Source organism: Calidris pugnax, unplaced genomic scaffold (assembly GCF_001431845.1).
Source record: "Calidris pugnax isolate Ruff unplaced genomic scaffold, ASM143184v1 scaffold42, whole genome shotgun sequence".
Classification (NCBI taxonomy): Eukaryota; Metazoa; Chordata; class Aves; order Charadriiformes; family Scolopacidae; genus Calidris; species Calidris pugnax.
The window spans coordinates 5,499,451-5,518,980 of NW_015090920.1; the positions used below are offsets into that span (position 1 = coordinate 5,499,451).

The window sequence follows — 19,530 nt, forward strand, 5'->3', positions numbered from 1 at the left end:
TCTCACCTGATTGAAGTGCAGCCCCACAAAAAAAGTTGAGTTAGAATAACTGGAGATAATAGTGAATTGGGAGCAGGAATGGTTTCATGAAGGTGCTGGGTGATAAGAAGAACCCCGTGAGCCACTTTGCTACTGGAGAAGTTGTGATTATAAATAGGAAGAATTTCTTGTGTTGAACTTGTTATCAAACCCCAATTATTAGTCAGTTCCAGCATAAAATACTTTTTCTGTGTGTGTTTCATTGAAAGCTGGTTCTTTAAAGTCCTGGGTCCCTGTAATTACTTTTTTCCCCTCTCTCCTCATAGGTTCTGCTACTGGCACAGTGCCGTCCACTGTCTTGTCTTACTCTGACTACATCTCACGCCCTGAGGATCATAGCAGCGTTGTTCATTTTAATAAGGATGAGACTGAGAAAATCTGTCGTGTTATCATCATTGATGACTCGCTCTATGAGGAAGATGAGACCTTCAATGTTTCTCTGAGCATGCCAGTGGGTGGCCAAGTTGGCACTGAATTCCCAAGCACTAAAGTAATAATCTTGGCTGACACAGATGATGGTGAGTATGAAGAAGCAATCTTGTTTTGCTGAGCCTTCCTCTTTGAATGTTTTACTGACTAAATAATCTCTTCCTCTGTATTTTTTTCGGTTTTGAACAGCTGAAAACTTGGGTCCAGGGTTTGTTAACTCAGTAGGAAAACTGGCAGAACAAACATGAACTATGTTTAACATAAACTGTAAATATGTATCATCCACTTTATCTTACGCTGGTTTGTTATTGCAGTAGGAGTTGAGGATTAGATTTGATTTTCTTTACTGGCGTAGGACTAGATGGCTGTTTTATTGCAGATATTACAGATCTGAAGTGAATTTGCAAGGATTAGATTTAATCTTACTGCAGCAGAGTCTGTGATTACAGTGATTTACACAGGTATAAGATTAGTTTTGTGACAATATTATAGATTAAAAAAATTGTACGCTATCAGATAACGAGTAGAAATAGTTAATAGAGGCTAATTTGTCATGCACAGTAATTCCCAGTGTGTCAAGATTAGTGCACTTTTAAAGTATAAATGCAAGTCTTCCTTTTTTATTATAAACTAGCAGACACAGAATTCAATTCAAGAATTGATTCTATTAGATAAAAGCAAAAGAAAAGCCCGGTGCTTTATTGTCATACTTACTTCTATTTGTTCTTTTAGTCCCTGTCTAAATCTTTTTTTGCTAATCCAATATTGTGAATATAATTGTGCTAAATAAGGCGGGACAGCTGAAACATGGAGACCAAACTTGAAATGATTTTTAGGCTCAGCAAAGGAATAAGGTGATAGGAAGCCTGAAAATACCTCTTTCCAGCTAGAAAAAAAGTTGAGCACAGCTTTGATATGGGATGTGGCTGTATTGACACAATCCTTGGGTAAAGTTAGTCATGATGAGATGTGCTGTAATGCTTCTAACAACAAGGGCTGGAGAACCCTACAAGGAGAAAAAGAAAGAAATTGAGAGACAAATACTTTGATATACACATTAATATAATTATTTGCATCGTTAAGGGATAATAATAATCCTGTGCTAGCCAACCCTAGGAAAAAAAAAAAGGAAAATGGAAAATTTTATTATTAAGATCTGATAGATCTTTTTTTACATTACAAATTTTTACAGAAATGTATTGGCATCACTTCCAGAATATTACAGGTTTATGAACTGCTTAACAGTGGAAATAAAAAGTAGGTAACCTTGCAGCAAAGTATTAGGCATAGTTCTTCATGTGTGATGGCAATCTCTGAGGTCTGAGCCCCTTTATTTGTAAAGATGGTAAAGATATAGCTGGGATTGAGTAAAGGGCAATATAGCAGATAAGCTTGAATAATTACATCCTAAGTGCTTAGATACCTACAGAGGTGTTTGACTACGCCGGTGCAGTTGGTGGAGTTTTTGCTGATAGCAAGATGAGGCCTTTTGACAGCGTAGAGAACTGTGCAGCTCTGACCACATAGAGATACATATGGTATGAATGTGTTCCTTGTTAGTAAGATTTGAAGAAACAAATATATTTCTTGTCAAGAATTTAAAAAAAGGAAGACATTTTGGAGAGAAAAGGCTTGAGTTTCTTAGGCCACAGAAAGCTATATGTAAATGTCACAACTTTAGCGTCAATCATTTTGGTGCTGCTGCATGTCAGTGAAAGTTGAAGAATGTATTAAGTGATCTGAAATAGTTTTACTCACATTAAGCTTTAAGGCAGGAAGGAAAAGCCACTTAAAGTGTGATCAAGGAAAGCAGTCAGGCACGTCATCAGAGTTTCTGTTAGTGGAATTACTGCTGTTCAAATATTTATAGAGGGTGGTTCACAAAGTATGTAACATTTCAGAAAAAAACATTCTATCGCTAAAGGTAATGTCACCATAAGGTGAGATAAATACCAGGGATTCAGACGTTATTAAATTCTCTTAGTCACTGTTCCTATTTTGAAAGTCTGATACCAGCACGCAGGTAGGAATGAAAATTATTTGTGTCTTGCTGGCTGTTCTGTTGAGAGGTCTCATGAGAGCTTCATAAAACTTGTGAGATCACTGGTGTCCACGGTGCTATGTGTGTGTGAGGATGGAGGAGAAAGCAGTTTGTTTTATTGTTTCAGGGTTTGAGGTTTCTTACATATATTCTGCTTAGTTCTCCCTCTGAAGGGCCCTACCTTGCTGCATTTTAAAATAAATGGTTCTATATAATGGCCTTACACTGGAAAATAAAGCACACCTCATGGTGATTTTTTTTCTGTGAAGTGCATGAAAAATTTCAGTATTAGTTCTGTATTTGGGCCTATTTTCATCTCTCAGATTACAACTGTATAACCTTATCCCTTTTTAGCATCTAAAGCGTCCAAATTTCTACCGTAGAAATCTCTCTGCTGAAGTGTGCTATGGTTTGTGCGTTATACAGGGGGCATTGAGCAAAGCTTGAAGGATGCTTTGAGAGGGTTATGCCTGGGATTCCTTAAAGAGTAAACAGACTTTATAAAGAAGGGATTCCTAAAATTTTACTGTTGATGTCATAAGGAGAGGCCTGCCACAGACTGCTTCAAATGAAAACGTATAGTTCCTCACAGCATCATGTTATGTGCACATGGAAAACAGAAATAGCTCATCCTTAGGTCCCAAGAGTCTTCGGAGTCACCAGTTTCATATAGTATTGTGCATGAAAAACTTTAAAACTTAAAAATCTCAAAAACTAATTGTGACTCCATATTCTCATAGAACTATAGTAACATTTAAATAAAGGAAAGTGTTATTTCAAGAATTAAAAAGAAACAAGTTAATAGTCAAGACCTAACGTCTCTCCTTTGATCTAGGGTTTCTCTGAGCCAGAGAACAATGCAGGTTTTGTTATAGACTCTTGATGCTAAACCAGTAAGCTCTCAGTTGTGTATCATTTTCCTGTAATGTGGATCTGTCCTTTGATCTAGGGTCTCTCCGAGCCAGAGAACAATGCAGGTTTTGTTATAGACTCTTGATGCTAAACCAGTAAGCTCTCAGTTGTGTATCATTTTCCTGTAATGTGGGTGCCTGGGACCACGCTCTCTGTGTCTGGTTGAACAAAAGGTCCAGTTGTTCAGTAAATGGATTTGAAGAAATAGGTGCAAACAGCTTGTCATTTTCTAAGCAAGCGGAAACCCACATTAGCTCTTTGCTTCTATGTTGAAGTGGCATCACAGGTAGAACAGGTTTCGGGACCACAGCTTTAAAAAAAAAAAAAAGAAAATTGACTGGCTTTCCAGGCCAAACTAACACTTGGAGCTATTCTTTTATGAAGGAAAATTCATTTTAAATTAATGGTTTATGGTATTTCATTATTGAAATCACTGCTGTTTACTAAAGGTTACCGCTTAGCTCAGATTCTGTTCTGCTTTCTTAGTTAAATATTTGGTAATTAATGTAATGATTTCTTCACTGACCATCCGAAAAGGGAAAGAAGAGTATAAATACATTAACAATCTTCACTTTTAAAACTACTTTTCTTTTTTCCCTTTTTTTTTTTAAATTATCTTTGAGCTCTATAATAAAAATGGGTTGTGTTTCAGAGACAAGTGATTAATTTGCTGTAATAATGGAGTCACAAGTGTCATCTTCCTTGAGGGCTGGACCTGTATGCTTAATAGCCCATTGACTCATGCTTAATATCCCTGTAATTTTTGGAAGAGTAGTTTCATGCAGAAACCGAAAATGCTGTTGAATTTCACTGGTCACAGTATCCAAGGATCAATTTTCTCTCATTGCACTATATTGATATAGGAAACATGTTCATCTGAAGATTAAAAAAAAAAAAAGAATTATAGAGATACTTATAGTTCTATCGTATTTTCATTTGTTTGTGTCGGAAATTAACAAAAGTATTTGCTTACTCAGTATTTTTCATTGATAATACAATAAGAATGAGAAACGTTAGATCTTTGCAGCAAGTGTTTCAAGTTCTCAGCAGGAGACATAAAAAGCTGAGCAAAATTTAAGATGACAAATTATGGTGAGCATAATAGAAATGGGAAAGATGACTGTAATAAGAATATTACTGATTATTGCATGTCCTTAAGCCACATTTCAAAACAAAAAGCTTGTTATCAGAAGGAACAGCACTGACATCTGAAGTTATATTGTTATAGTCTCTATAGTTGTAGACACAGTATGCACATTCATGGGGCGGGTGGGTGGGCGGAAGTTACTCTCCTAATTAAGGAGACTCGTACTTAAAGACCAATTCAAAACAGTTATCATGGACTGCAATAAGCTGGACTTCTTGATGTCTTCAAACTTCAAAAGAATTTACAACCTGTACTTGAAAATCCATTAAGCTGTGCTTAAGGGGAGTTGATGGACTTTTGATATTTGAAAGCAGATTCCTATGTAAATAGACAAAATTAGCCAGTCTAATTTTTAAAATAAATCTAGAATCTTGGATAATTCTCTCAGAAATGAAGAAGGAATAGGAAATAATAGATGATATTAAATTACAGATTTTTTAAAGATATATAAATAATATCTTTCTTATCATTACAAAGATTCTTGATTACTCTTGCCAGAGTAAAAACTTTGCAGCGATTGCCTTCATGCAATGTGGTTAAAATTGTAACAGTTTATTTCATGTTGTATTTTTCCAAATAATGTTTCCACTTTTGGTGGTAGACCCCCGTGATTTTTCTGCCCACTCAGTTGAAATAGGATCCTGGTCCCAGTGACACCGATAGAACCTGGAGTTTTGCCATTGCCTTGTGCAGAATTACTCTTTCTGTGCTTTACACAACTTTGTTAAAAAGAACCACAACAACTTATAGGGCATCATTAGTCACTTGGTAATCCATTAGCTACAACAAAAAGGCATGCAAGTTTGGCTTTTTGGACTCCAGTTCTTTTCCCCACCATGTGGGGAAGACTTCAGTAGCAAAATTTGCATAGCTAGTGGGAAGGGAATGTGATCATCTTCAAACTATTCCCTATCACAGCCGGGGGGGGAAACACCAAACCTGACAAATAACCGATCATTAAAACTGCTGATTGGAAGGGTGGGGAGAAAAAATTGTGTTGGAGCACTTCTTTAGGCAAAGCAAAATTTTCTTTGAAAACAGTTTGAAGTACTTAATTGATATAAAATGAGACCTTCAGTTTGACTTTCAGTTATGATACCCTTTTTCTTAAAATACAAAAATATTTCAGGAATAGAAAAAGATTTTTTTCAAGAAGGAATCTAACAGCTTCAATTCCCCAAAGGCTGTGATTTTTAGCTAGAATCCTGCAGTCCTGATGAATAGATCTGTCCCTCTAAAACAAACACATTTTTGATGTGTTTTGTATTTTATTAAACTATTTAACCCATCCTCAAATGTCTGGTTAAATTCTCTAGCCTTTCTCTTGACTTTTGCATCCAAAAGATTTGCTTTGTCAGTCATCCTGCTGGGCTGACTACGGAAGGAATTGTTACAGCTTGTTTAAAGGTAAAGCTGAAAATAAATAGTAATGCAGTCCTGCTTTTACCTTCCTTCATACAATGAGGGCTGAAGCCCTCATCTGCTTGTGCAGAAGGTCTGTGTGATTATCAGGGTTTGCCCTGATGGTGAAGTAAAGCAAAAGTTCACAGTTCAGTGGCTCAAGAAAATTAGAGGAAGTATCCAAAGGTGCCTGCAAGCTGGAGTGGCAATGTTTATATAAGTATGGGCCAGATGGTGTTCTGATGTTTTTATATATACATGGAGGAAGCAGATAGTGCCTCTAGGCAAATATAAAATTCTCAATTAGCTGAGCAGTGCTGTCTGTCCCTGTTGAGAAAAGAACTTAGCTATTCTCCCCCATTCCCAAAAGAACATTTATTTAGGTTTAGGAAGGTGAGATTCAAAATGTGAAAAATTTTTACTAGGATGAGGCACTATTATTATTGAGTTGCTTCACATTGTATAGAAAAACCTGTCTATTTTTCTGCTCTCTACTTGGCACATTGAGTCATTGGAAACTGTCTGTCCCTTCTGTAAAACTGGCTTTAAGCTCACTAATAAACTGAGCTCTGAAAAACACCAGGTAGCCAGTAATGCAGTCCTGCTTTTACCTTCCTTCATACAATGAGGGCTGAAGCCCTCATCTGCTTGTGCAGAAGGTCTGTGTGATTATCAGGGTTTGCCCTGATGGTGAAGTAAAGCAAAAGTTCACAGTTCAGTGGCTCAAGAAAATTAGAGGAAGTATACAAAGGTGCCTGCAAGCTGGAGTGGCAATGTTTATATAAGTATGGGCCAGATGGTGTTCTGATGTTTTTATATATACATGGAGGAAGCAGATAGTGCCTCTAAGCAAATATAAAATTCTCAATTTGCTGAGCAGTGCTGTCTGTCCCTGTTGAGTAAAGAATGTAGCTCGATATTCTCCCCCATTCCCAAAAGAACATTTATTTAGGTTTAGGAAGGTGAGATCCAGAATGTGAAAAATTTTTACTTGGATGAGGCACTATTATTATTGAGTTGCTTCACATTGTATAGAAAAACCTGTCTATTTTTCTGCTCTCTACTTGGCACATTGAGTCATTGGAAACTGTCCCTTCTGTAAAGCTGGCTTTAAGCTCACTAATAAACTGAGCTCTGAAAAACACCAGGTAGCCAAAAATTAAAAACTCTTTATGGACCGTGGTGTTTAACTCTAGACTTCCATTTCCCAAGCTGTAGGAGACAACAATCAGGACATCTAAGGCTTTTCAGAGTTCTTTGAACTTCCCCAGGAGGTACAATGGAAATGCAGTGTATTAGATGAGTGCCAGGCTTTTGTGCAACAGCGGCGGGTCCACCAAAGAAGGTTCCGGCTATTGTGCTAAAATAATGTTGCTGTGGCATTGGAGAGATCCTCTATGTTGTCTTAATGTAGATTGGTAGTAATATGCAACACAGGAAAAATGTGTCAGGCTCCATTAATACTGATAGCAAGATAAAGCTTACTATTGTTTAGGTGACAGAAGTAAAGGAGGCCATGTATTGAGTTTAGCAGACCCCATCCATTACTTGGTAAAAGCAGCAGGTATAATGTGTCTCCAGTGTGTGCTTCTTCATTCTTCTTGATGGGTATTCAGAAAGGCGGCTAAATTGGCACTGGTTTGAGACAGTCCTGGGATGTTTGATCTCTTATGCTAAACAACAGGGTCTGCTAAAACCCAATTTAATATTGACCTTTTCCATGACCTAGATTGTGCAACTTTTTGTGTTCCCTATGAATAACTAAAGTCAGTTTACCACACTAAAGAAAAAAAACAGCTTGTAACCCTTTAATCTGCCACATCCATGTCAAAAATATGCTTTGACAACAATTTAAGGAAAAAAAAAACCAAACAAGCCTAGACTCTTGAAATCCTGCAAACTCCCTTTATCTTTTAGGGAGGGGGGAAGGTATATTTAGGTTTATGTTTGCTTTAATAGTAAGTTTCAAAAAAAATTCTGCCTTGGTTTGCTTAACAAAGATATAATGGAAGAACTATGCCGTGTCTTAGCTCTGTGTTATGCTACATACTCACGATTTTTGAAATGGCTGTTTTACTTCAGATGATAAGGTAAATAGCTGATAAGCTAATTGTGGAAGATGTCTGTCCCCTGCAGGTAAGATCAAAGATATATACATATAACACTTTGTTTGCTTAATTCAAGGAGTGTTTAGTTTGATTTTTTAGAGGATTGAAAAGACCGATAGGTAGGTGCATAATATTTATGTAAGTGGACAGTAGATGTTACTGGGATTTGCAAGGGAAATAGGTAATTTTTTTGTTGTTGTTTGGTTGGGGTTTTTTTTGCAGCTGTTAACATAATAAAAGTCAAACTGCAGAGTTTGAGCACTCAAAGTCAGACTGGAGAGTTTAAGCACTCAATATACATGTGTGCAAGAGCAGACCAAAAGACACTTTCAAAAATATATGTATTTCTCTCTGTATTTAGAACCTGCTTTGTACTTTGGTAACACTGAATATCGAGTGGATGAAAGTGCTGGTTATGTGGAGATTTGGGTCTGGAGGACTGGAGCAGTGGGGTGTTTTTTTTGCAGCTGTTAACATAATAAGAGTCAAACTGCAGATTTTGAGCACTAAAAGTCAGACCGGAGAGTTTAAGCACTAAATATACATGTGTGCAAGAGCAGACCAAAAGACACTTTCAAAAATATATGTATTTCTCTCTGTATTTAGAACCTGCTTTGTACTTTGGTAACACTGAATATCGAGTGGATGAAAGTGCTGGTTATGTGGAGATTTGGGTCTGGAGGACTGGAGCAGATCTGTCCAAAGCAGCTTCTGTCATGGTGCGTTCCAGAAAAACAGAACCAGTGTCAGCAGAGGGTGAGTTACTCATAAAAACGTTGCTCAGGCTGCTTTAGAATATATGAGCATAAAAATGGGATATCTGGCATTCACTGTTATTTATCTTCTGTGTATATATGGGGTGGAAAAGTTAATTAAAAGACATCAGACATGGATTTCTCATGCACAAAACATGATATTTGCATCCCAGTTGTGTGTGACAAGGACAGCTCAGCTCACTGACTTTCTGATGGAGGCTGCAGAATGGATATGAATAAAATTATCATTAATTTACTCACACCTTAACTGATGGCAGACATTGGGAACAACAGTTGGAGTGAAAGAGAGAGTGTTGTCTTTATAGCATTGTATTTCCCTGGAATAAAAATGAATTTATAGCATAGATCTGCAGTTGCCCTAAAAGGATGATTTCAGTACGTTAGCCAAGGAAGCTTTAATTATCTATGAAGCTGATGTACCTGAGATTTTAGCATTTCTCAGTTACTGTGGAGAGGTACCAAGAGTGTGACCTTCAAGGATTTTTCTCTGTCCAACACTGATCCAAAATACCCAAAATCTGATGACTGTCACTGTAAAACCCTATTTTTATTTCTCGGTCCCAATGAAAAGTCATTTTCCCTATCAGAGTTTGGGAATACTTAGGCTGGCCAAAATTTTGTGGTCCTGTTTAGCTTGACGTGCTAGCTGCTAAATTAATTGTATGGAGCAATTATAGCTGCTGGGAGTCAAGGAAATTGGTTGCATTAATGAGAATTTCTCTGTTCAGCCCAACAAGTTGATGACACACTGGCAAGAGACAGATAAGGCTTCGGAAACTTTCATGTTAATCAAGCTGAAAGCAAAATTGTGTTTTTTAATATGTATGTGATACATAATCAGTTTTGCTGCCAAAATAACAAAGAATTACAGCAACTATTAATGCTGCAGTATGATTGAAGGGAATAGAATTTGACTATAGTTACTGAAGAACAGAAAAGTGGTTGATAAAATGGACAATGTATGTGATGAATATGTGAAAATGATTGGGTCCTACAGGATTTTCTGTGTTGTGTATAAAGTAGCAAAATAATGTTGCTTTTTTAATCTTGTATGTATAAGATTTTTTAAAAATAATTTATGTTAAAACTTAGTAATGAGATTTGGAAAAAAATTGTTTTCACTAAATCTTTTCCTATTTTCAAGTATTTATAGACTTTTGCACACAAAAAATATTAGTATGGTTGTATATGGAATGCCTATGCACACAATATTTGATCAAGGAAAGAACAAAATCTGTGCAAGAATTGTAGCTTTTCATGATGCAAACGGCCGACCAGGGAGGTCAGCTTTTATGCAGATAAGCGTCCCTTGCCTCTAATCAGGAGGGTCCGTAATGATGTGTAAAAGAAAAAGGCACAGTTGCTTCTAAATATGTAAATTTCAACATACTGTGACAAAGAAGGGAAAGAATTGCTGTCATTACAAGCAACAAGTAGAACATTATAAAGGGGGTAGGGAGGAACGCTTTGGTAAAAAGAATGCAAAATTACGGGAATAGCCAGGATCTCAGTGAAACGAGGGGACGCAAGCAGAAGGAAGAAGTGAAGCCATTATAAGTCTTCCAGTTTAGATTTAATAGTCTCATACACGCACAAAAAAAGTCATTTTGGGTGTTTATACCCGCATTCAGTCTGCCCACTTCCTTTAGCGTTGAGACAGTGGTAACAGCATGATTTCAAACTCCATGATCTAACCCAGTACAAGACACTTTTTCTTGGAGTCCAGATGGAATTATTCTGGGACAGACACCTGTTCCTTTAAAGGTAAATAGCTAAGTAAAACCTCATATATGTAGTCCAGAGTTGAGTAAAAGGGTTAAATTGCTGTGGACATCAAGTCTGTTGTTTGTTGTTGAGGCTGTAGCCTGTTACTGTGCAGTTTAAGGGATCTTGAACAAGTTTTAGTTACGTTAGTTGCACTGTATGTTCATTGTTCCCGAATTTATTTACACGTGACAAAAATGTAAATTAAATTTTCTCCAGGACAGCAACGGAAACAGCTGCAAACACATTTCACAAGTGTAGAAGTGAACATTAACATACAGTAGTAATTGAGCATAAAAGACTTGTTTTCTTCCCCAACAGCTGGAGTTGATTATGTGGGCATCAGCCGTAGCCTGGATTTTACACCAGGAGTCAACATGCAAGTGTTCCGTGTGATCATCCTCGATGATTTGGGCCAACCTGTTCTGGAAGGTCCGGAGAAGTTTGAACTAGTTCTCAGCATGCCTGCAAACGCAACGCTTGGAGAGCCTGGCAAAACTACTGTCTTTATCAATGACACCGTCACTGACTGTAAGTATAAAGGGAGCAGGGGAGAGTTCTTCCAGGGGTTTTTCCTTTTAGTGTTTTAAGTGTACTTAGAAAGTGGAAGGGGTTTTTTGGCAGTAGCATAAATTACTATGTGTATAAGTGCTGTGATATATCACTTACCCCAACTACATTATAAAGATTAAGAGTTGTGTGCTACACCTGAAGTTGGAACATAGGGCTACAATGTAGGTTTCTTCACTCTGGCTTGTTTTCCTTCTCATTATGTGCTCGAAGATACTATTTTGGACAAGTTAACGTAATAGTGGAATTGTGCCATGAGCTAAAAGTATATTTGTTTGTGTCTGGTGTATTAAGGCTATTTGAATGAATATTCATTTTGAAGTTAGAGAAGCCACAGGGACTTAATGGTTTTTTTTCCCCTAGTAGTTATTTAAACACCAGAAATTGTAGGGATCTAAGATTTTCAAATAATTATGCAGATTGCTATTACATGAAGCTGCAACTGTATTACCTCTTCTAGAGGAGCAGTAAGGGGGAAAATAAAAAGGTAGGTGTAAAAGTTTAAAAGTAAACAACACTCAACACAGCACCATTTACAGGTTCTCCAGCACTTGCTAAATAAACCGAGCTGGCTCTCAGCAGTCTCAGGTTTCTGCAAATTCACTGCACTTCAAAGACTTAAAGAAGCTATGTTGTTTTAGAAAGCTCATTCTCAAACAGAACTCTGAAGAGCAGTTACAGTTTCACTCTGAAATACTCACTTGAGGAATTCAGTGCAAAGTATGGTTCTGACTTCAGTGGAGATGGAATTGTGGTCATCACCCCTTTTTGCCCTTGTGATCTGGTGCGCCTACTTCCTCTCTGCATCAAAGGTAGAGACTGCTTTGTAGAAAACAATCCCACAGCTCTGAAGTGGCTCAAATGCTGTTTTTTTAAAAAAATCACTGAGTCTTACCTACTGTGAGAAGACTGGTGACAGAATTAGTATTAAGTTGGCAATTAGTTGCTGCAGACCAGGAAAGTATTTGAATTCATCTAGATTAAAAACCTGTGTTTAAAAAGCCTGTGAACTTTCTTCAGTTTATTGTAAAATGTTAGCACATAAAATGCTGGATTAAAGAAAATGACTTTTTTTTTTTTTTTCAATTGAGGAATGTCATTAATATTTTCTGCCCGTGTTGTGCATGAGGGTCCTTTTCAATTTGTGTAACATGTTCTGTTGTCAGTACCCAAAGTCCAGTTCAAAGAAACGATGTATGTGGCAAATGAAAAAGATGAACAGCTGGTGGCCCTCATTTATCGAAGTGGTGACATTAACCATAAATCCACAGTGCGTTGCTACACTCGCCAGGGTTCTGCCCAAGTTATGATGGACTACAAGGAGAGGCCAAATACGGATGATTCTGTAGTGGTGTTTCTCCCAGGTAAGCTTTTCCCATTGGAATTAGAAAATAATGCATTACGTTTGTCTGATGAGTAATCTGATGGTAAATAATAGCTAGACCTCCAGGACATTCTAGGAGTTGTTATGCCAGTTGATATACCAATTCTGTGGATGAAGAAAGCAGTGTAGAACTATTTAACAAATATTTAACAGCAGCACATTCAAATGTTTTTATGGCTGAAGTTGGACAATAAAGAAATCAGTAATATTGAGTGTTCTCTGCTACACTTTTGAGCGTAGCACTTCTTCATGAGAATAAGCAGGAGTAATACTGATGCAGAGCCTTCAGCTGAGGAGAATTGGAGAAGCTGAATGCTGCAAGGGATGTTGCTTGGTTCCCATTGTGGCAGAATCATAGGATTTTTCCTTTTTACTCAAACACAACCAAAAAATGCAGTGTGCTAGTCTCTGCTTCTGTGTTTTTGAGGCTGTCTTTTCTATGGCAAGCCTGAAAAAGTGTGGAGTTTTTGTTTTGTTTTTACCCTAGTCTCTTACACTCCTGTGAAGATGGTGTCTTGTCCTTGCTTCATACCTCTCTGCAGGAGAAACTGAGAAGCCCTGTGTGGTAACTCTGGAAGATGATGTAATTTATGAGGAGGAGGAGGAGTTCAGATTGGTGCTTGGAACACCAAAAACTGATTCCACATTTGGTGCTTCCATTGGGGATCAGAAAGAGACTGTGATCAAGATTAAGGATGAAGAAGACAGTGAGTTTTATGTTAATTGTTGTTTGTATATGTAGCTGCAAACGAGAAAATGGGAACAAATTCCATTCAGTGTTTGTTTCAACAGTTTTCAAAGTAACCAGTATCAAGTTTTTCAAAAAAACTGTTAAGTATTTTATTTTTATGTTTCAAATTTGCACCCTTTTAATGTTTTCTGAATGCATCACTGGCTTTGCTTTTTGTGGGATAATGGGAAGAGAAATTCTCATGTTTATTTCCATTCTCTTTATTACTCTATATGTTTTGCTTTCGTAAGAGTATCATAAATTTAACTAAGTTGAAAGAATCATGGATGCCTTGGGTCAAATTCACACAAAACCCCCCCAAACCTTACTTGATAATGCTGTGAAGTCGAAGTAATGCTTCACAAGTCATTTAAGAAAATCAGATTTATTCCATACCTTTGACAAAGCATTACAATAAATAATTTGTAAAAGTAACTGCTTTCTTCAACAGCTAAACATATTTCATGTCAAAGTATTTCACTACAGACTCCACTAAAGCAAAAACCAGGGGACTATGTATTCTCCCTCCAATAATAGCTACAAACTTCTGTCTGAATTCCAGTTTCCAAAATATTTCACTTTGATCCTTCCAGACAGCAATCCATAAACCAAATAAATTAATAGCCAGACAATCACTCTGGATTTTCAGATTTGTTAGGACCTTCTCATTTCCTTAGGACTACCCACTCTCAGATAAGATATTTGCACTTGGCCTAGTTGACATGAGTAAATTATTAGTATTATTTTTAATGTTCAGGTTTTTGTTGTTGCTTTTTTTTTAATCTTGTCTAGAACCAGTGATTAAATTCTCTGAAGTGAAACACAGCATTCAGGAGCCTCAGGAACCTGGAGGAATTGCAGTAGTAAGAGTCCACGTTCTGCGCCTTGGTGATAGCTCCAAAGTGTCTGTCGTCAGAGTGCACACTAAGGATGGCTCAGCCACCTCAGGGGAAGACTACAATCCCATGTCAGAAGGTGAGGGCTTCATTGGGAGCGGGGATGGGAAACATGAGTTTGGAAAGTGCCTTCCTGCAGATGGAATGCTGGACAGGGAGCTGAATTCTTGTTTTGATAAAATGGTAATTACTGCACTTTAGGAGTTCCTGCTTCACTTTGTATGTTTTATAATGGGAGATTTGAGATTTGAATGTTGTCTATTTTTGGTTTCCTCCAAGTTAATTGTGGAACCTGCAGTATTAGCATTGGTTTGGAGGTGAGATCCTGTTTGCTCTGGGCTATTTTGAATTTCCTGACCTGGGATGCAAACTCAGGATTTCTTCGTAAGAATGAAAGTTCAGCCTAGCTCAAATTTTTATCTGCCTGAGACACGTGTTTGAGCAGAATTTGGTTCTTGAGCTTTGCCTTCAGGTCGCTTGAGGTGGCAGAGGACTAGGATATTATTATGATAGGCAGCTTAAGGTGGTACAGGAATGTGCTTAGATGTGTGGTTTTGCTATTTTAAGGATTTATGATCTTGAATAAGTAAAATGAATACAAAAGGTCTGCAATTTCTTGAGTATTCATGCTATTGACTAAATGCTAGAGTCAGAAAAATGGGTACTGGAATCCTGACTTCTAGCAAGAAATAACAGTCCCCACCTGGCTTCTGGAGGAAGGACCACAGAGACCTGTTTCTAATAGACCGTTCTTGGCTTGTGATTTCATGTAGATGAACATGTCTCCTAAGGACTTAATGCCAAGTATGTTGACTTCTCAGTTCAAAGTACAGTTTTTTGGATCCTGCTGTATTAAATGTGTACTGCAAATGGAGCCTGAGGCGGTATCCGCACTGGTATAGTAATGGACCTGGGACTGTTCCTTGGCATCCAGACCCACTCTGTGGAACTTTCTTTGCCACTGAAGCAGGATCTCTGCATGAAAACTGCCTCCCTGGCCCGTGCTAATTCTGAACTGTTCCAGGAGTTGGTTGGAAGAAGGCTAGTTGGCTTGGTACAACATCATGTCAGGGTAATTATGTTTTTCTAGCATTTTAAATCTTCCAACTAGTTATCAATGCCAACTTGTATTTATTTTTTCTGTCCAGCAAAAGTAAGTTAGTTTTACTTGGGTTGTTGTGCTGAAGAACAGATGGTAACAGCTCAGTCTACTAGTACATTTTACTTAGAGCAAAAACCTGTTATTGCAGCAGAATACGTTACTTGAACACAATTGACACAGAAAACAATTGTTTGGCTCTTGATTTTGCATTAATTTGTTGGGTGTTTTTCTTTTAATCAGATATTGAATTCAGAGAAGGAGAAACCGAGCATTTTGTTGAAGTAGAGATTCTGTATGATGGTGTAAGAGAAATGAGAGAAGCATTTACTGTCCACCTGAAAGCTGATGAGAACATGGTAGCAGAGACACAGGTAACCACTGTCAACAGCAAAAGTTGCAACTTGTAATGAATTTTTTTTTTATTTCTATAAAACCATCTAAAAAACATGTATTCACAGCATGCATGACAGCCTGGTATTCATATGGTTACTTTGGTGCATCCCTGTCTAAATACTGGTATAAATTAGCTGTAAATCCACACACTTTGAACAAAGTCTAGAAGAATTGAATTCCAAACTTCATGTGTGATCCAGTCTGTGCTTCACAGAGAGTTTGGCAGTAGAGAGCTTTCTCTTTCCAAGTTATTGGTATACATCTTAGGAAAGTATAATGAGCTAACTGGCTTGTAGAAACCTCTTCTGACTTTTCCCATTACATAAAAAGTTTTTAAAATATATTAAAAAAAAAAGAAAGCAAGAAGCTGTGATTGGCAGGGTTGGGTTTTTTTTTTTATTAATAGTGTCTCTGGCTGCTAGAGACCCAGTACAACAGAGAGACTGTGTTGTCTGTGTCCCTCTCTAAACATTTGGGGAGAGATGTGGTGGCAGCAGCTGCAGCCACGCTGTGATGCTCTGGTCAGTGCTCTGCAGTGCTCGTTTGCCCAAACACAGCTCTGTGAGACCTTCTCACCTGTCCCCATGGTAGGGGTCTGTGGGCAAGGAGGAAGGCACAAATGAGGACAGATGGGCATAGATTAGTCTCCCATTTCTTCATTTTGGTGAAGCAGAGGAGAGCACAGCAAGCGTTAGAGCTACGCCTGCCATTTTGGGCCTATATTTAAGATCTAACTTGACTCAAACACTAACAACTTCTTACTTCAATACTATATTCAGTAAATTACTACATACAGAGAAACGATGGCCCTGGGATCCATTGCATCATGTATATTATACCTTGACAAAATTGTAGGCCACAATTTTAAAAGCAGAGGCTCTAAAGTTAACGCACAGTCTTTATACTTAAATTGGTAAAAACCTAAACTGGCTGCCGAGTGAGGTCAAATTGATGTGTAGGCTGAAGCTACTACATGGTCTCTGGAATTAGTTTAGGAGAGTTTGGGGATTTGTTTTTGTGTGTTGTTTGTGGCAAGCTTTGGAGGGGGTAGATGTGTCAGGAGTGAAGTTGAGCATGGGAAAATGAGGAGGAAAGGTGGTGTATTAATGTTTGTCTTTGTTCCTTACTACTTTAATTGGCAATAAATTAAATCAATTTTCCCCAACTTGAGTGTGTTTTGCCCATTAGAGTAACTGATAGGCAATCTCCCTGTCTTTAGCTTTCTTATCCTATTTACTCCTCTTGCCATATTGAAGATGGGGAGTGAGTGAGCAACTGGGTGTGTGTTTGACTGTTTGCCAAAGCTGACTGTTTTGGGGTTTTTTAAAGAAAAATTGAAGTATTTTTATTTTCCTTTTCCTAGTGTTTGGGGAATTAATTCTTCCTTAGTTTTTAGCTAGTTGCTAAAACGGGTTTTAAGTGGAAAAATTCAAAAAACCACTGAGGAGTGCATCTTATTTAATACAAGTCACCATTTTACCAAAGAATCCTGGGTAAAACCAGAATGAGCTTGGTGGCAGAAATTAAGTTACGGGCACTACTTTTCCTTCTCCCTCCATTCCTTATTTTCATCAGTCTACATAACCTTTTCTCTCTCCCAACACAGATGAGCAAAGCCATCGTGTACATTGAAGAAATGGACAGTGTTGCAGATGTGACGTTTCCAGCTGTGCCCCAGGTTGTCTCACTTCTGATGTATGATGATACCGCTAAAAGCAAAGAGAATCCACACCCTCCAACTGGCTATCCTGTTGTCTGTGTAACGGTAAGGCTTGTTTCTGCATGCTTTTGTCCAACTTACTCGTTCCATGCTCTGGACCATGTAAGAAAATTTAAAATGTATTCAATTCTGGGGAAGAACAACTCAAAGCAGAAGGCTGTTACTGTGTCAGAGCACTTGCATATGTCTTTCTGCTCACCTAACTCAGAGAATGAGAGCTTCCAAGAAAAGGGGCACTTGGTTTTTTTTCCCCTAGTAGTTATTTAAACACCAGAAATTGTAGGGATCTAAGATTTTCAAATAATTATGCAGATTGCTATTACATGAAGCTGCAACTGTATTATCTCTTCTAGAGGAGCAGTAAGGGGGGAAAATAAAAAGGTAGGTGTAAAAGTTTAAAAGTAAACAACACTCAACACAGCACCATTTACAGGTTCTCCAGCACTTGCTAAATAAACCGAGCTGGCTCTCAGCAGTCTCAGGTTTCTGCAAATTCACTGCACTTCAAAGACTTAAAGAAGCTATGTTGTTTTAGAAAGCTCATTCTCAAACAGAACTCTGAAGAGCAGTTACAGTTTCACTCTGAAATACTCACTTGAGGAATTCAGTGCAAAGTATGGTTCTGACTTCAGTGGAGATGGAATTGTGGTCATCACCCCTTTTTGCCCTTGTGATCTGGTGCGCCTACTTCCTCTCTGCATCAAAGGTAGAGACTGCTTTGTAGAAAACAATCCCACAGCTCTGAAGTGGCTCAAATGCTGTTTTTTTAAAAAAATCACTGAGTCTTACCTACTGTGAGAAGACTGGTGACAGAATTAGTATTAAGTTGGCAATTAGTTGCTGCAGACCAGGAAAGTATTTGAATTCATCTAGATTAAAAACCTGTGTTTAAAAAGCCTGTGAACTTTCTTCAGTTTATTGTAAAATGTTAGCACATAAAATGCTGGATTAAAGAAAATGACTTTTTTTTTTTTTTTCAATTGAGGAATGTCATTAATATTTTCTGCCCGTGTTGTGCATGAGGGTCCTTTTCAATTTGTGTAACATGTTCTGTTGTCAGTACCCAAAGTCCAGTTCAAAGAAACGATGTATGTGGCAAATGAAAAAGATGAACAGCTGGTGGCCCTCATTTATCGAAGTGGTGACATTTACCATAAATCCACAGTGCGTTGCTACACTCGCCAGGGTTCTGCCCAAGTTATGATGGACTACAAGGAGAGGCCAAATACGGATGATTCTGTAGTGGTGTTTCTCCCAGGTAAGCTTTTCCCATTGGAATTAGAAAATAATGCATTACGTTTGTCTGATGAGTAATCTGATGGTAAATAATAGCTAGACCTCCAGGACATTCTAGGAGTTGTTATGCCAGTTGATATACCAATTCTGTGGATGAAGAAAGCAGTGTAGAACTATTTAACAAATATTTAACAGCAGCACATTCAAATGTTTTTATGGCTGAAGTTGGACAATAAAGAAATCAGTAATATTGAGTGTTCTCTGCTACACTTTTGAGCGTAGCACTTCTTCATGAGAATAAGCAGGAGTAATACTGATGCAGTGCCTTCAGCTGAGGAGAATTGGAGAAGCTGAATGCTGCAAGGGATGTTGCTTGGTTCCCATTGTGGCAGAATCATAGGATTTTTCCTTTTTACTCAAACACAACCAAAAAATGCAGTGTGCTAGTCTCTGCTTCTGTGTTTTTGAGGCTGTCTTTTCTATGGCAAGCCTGAAAAAGTGTGGAGTTTTTGTTTTGTTTTTACCCTAGTCTCTTACACTCCTGTGAAGATGATGTCTTGTCTTTGCTTCATACCTCTCTGCAGGAGAAACTGAGAAGCCCTGTGTGGTAACTCTGGAAGATGATGTAATTTATGAGGAGGAGGAGGAGTTCAGATTGGTGCTTGGAACACCAAAAACTGATTCCACATTTGGTGCTTCCATTGGGGATCAGAAAGAGACTGTGATCAAGATTAAGGATGAAGAAGACAGTGAGTTTTATGTTAATTGTTGTTTGTATATGTAGCTGCAAATGGGAAAATGGGACTAATTCTTCAGTGTTTGTTTCAACAGTTTTCAAAGTAACCGGTATCAAGTTTTTCAAAAAACTGTCAAGTATTTTAT

The 19,530-nt window shown here is 37.8% G+C and overlaps 1 protein-coding gene across 1 annotated transcript in view; it reads left to right on the forward strand.

Moving 5' to 3' along the window:
* Positions 1-19,530, forward strand: part of FREM3 (FRAS1 related extracellular matrix 3) — an 89,190-nt gene that overhangs the window by 52,522 nt on the left and 17,138 nt on the right. Inside the window, 7 exon segments of the mRNA XM_014949815.1 lie at positions 8,684-8,833; positions 10,939-11,148; positions 12,354-12,551; positions 13,114-13,278; positions 14,094-14,276; positions 15,540-15,670; positions 17,299-17,457. Coding sequence (XP_014805301.1) covers positions 8,684-8,833; positions 10,939-11,148; positions 12,354-12,551; positions 13,114-13,278; positions 14,094-14,276; positions 15,540-15,670; positions 17,299-17,457 — 1,196 coding nt within the window.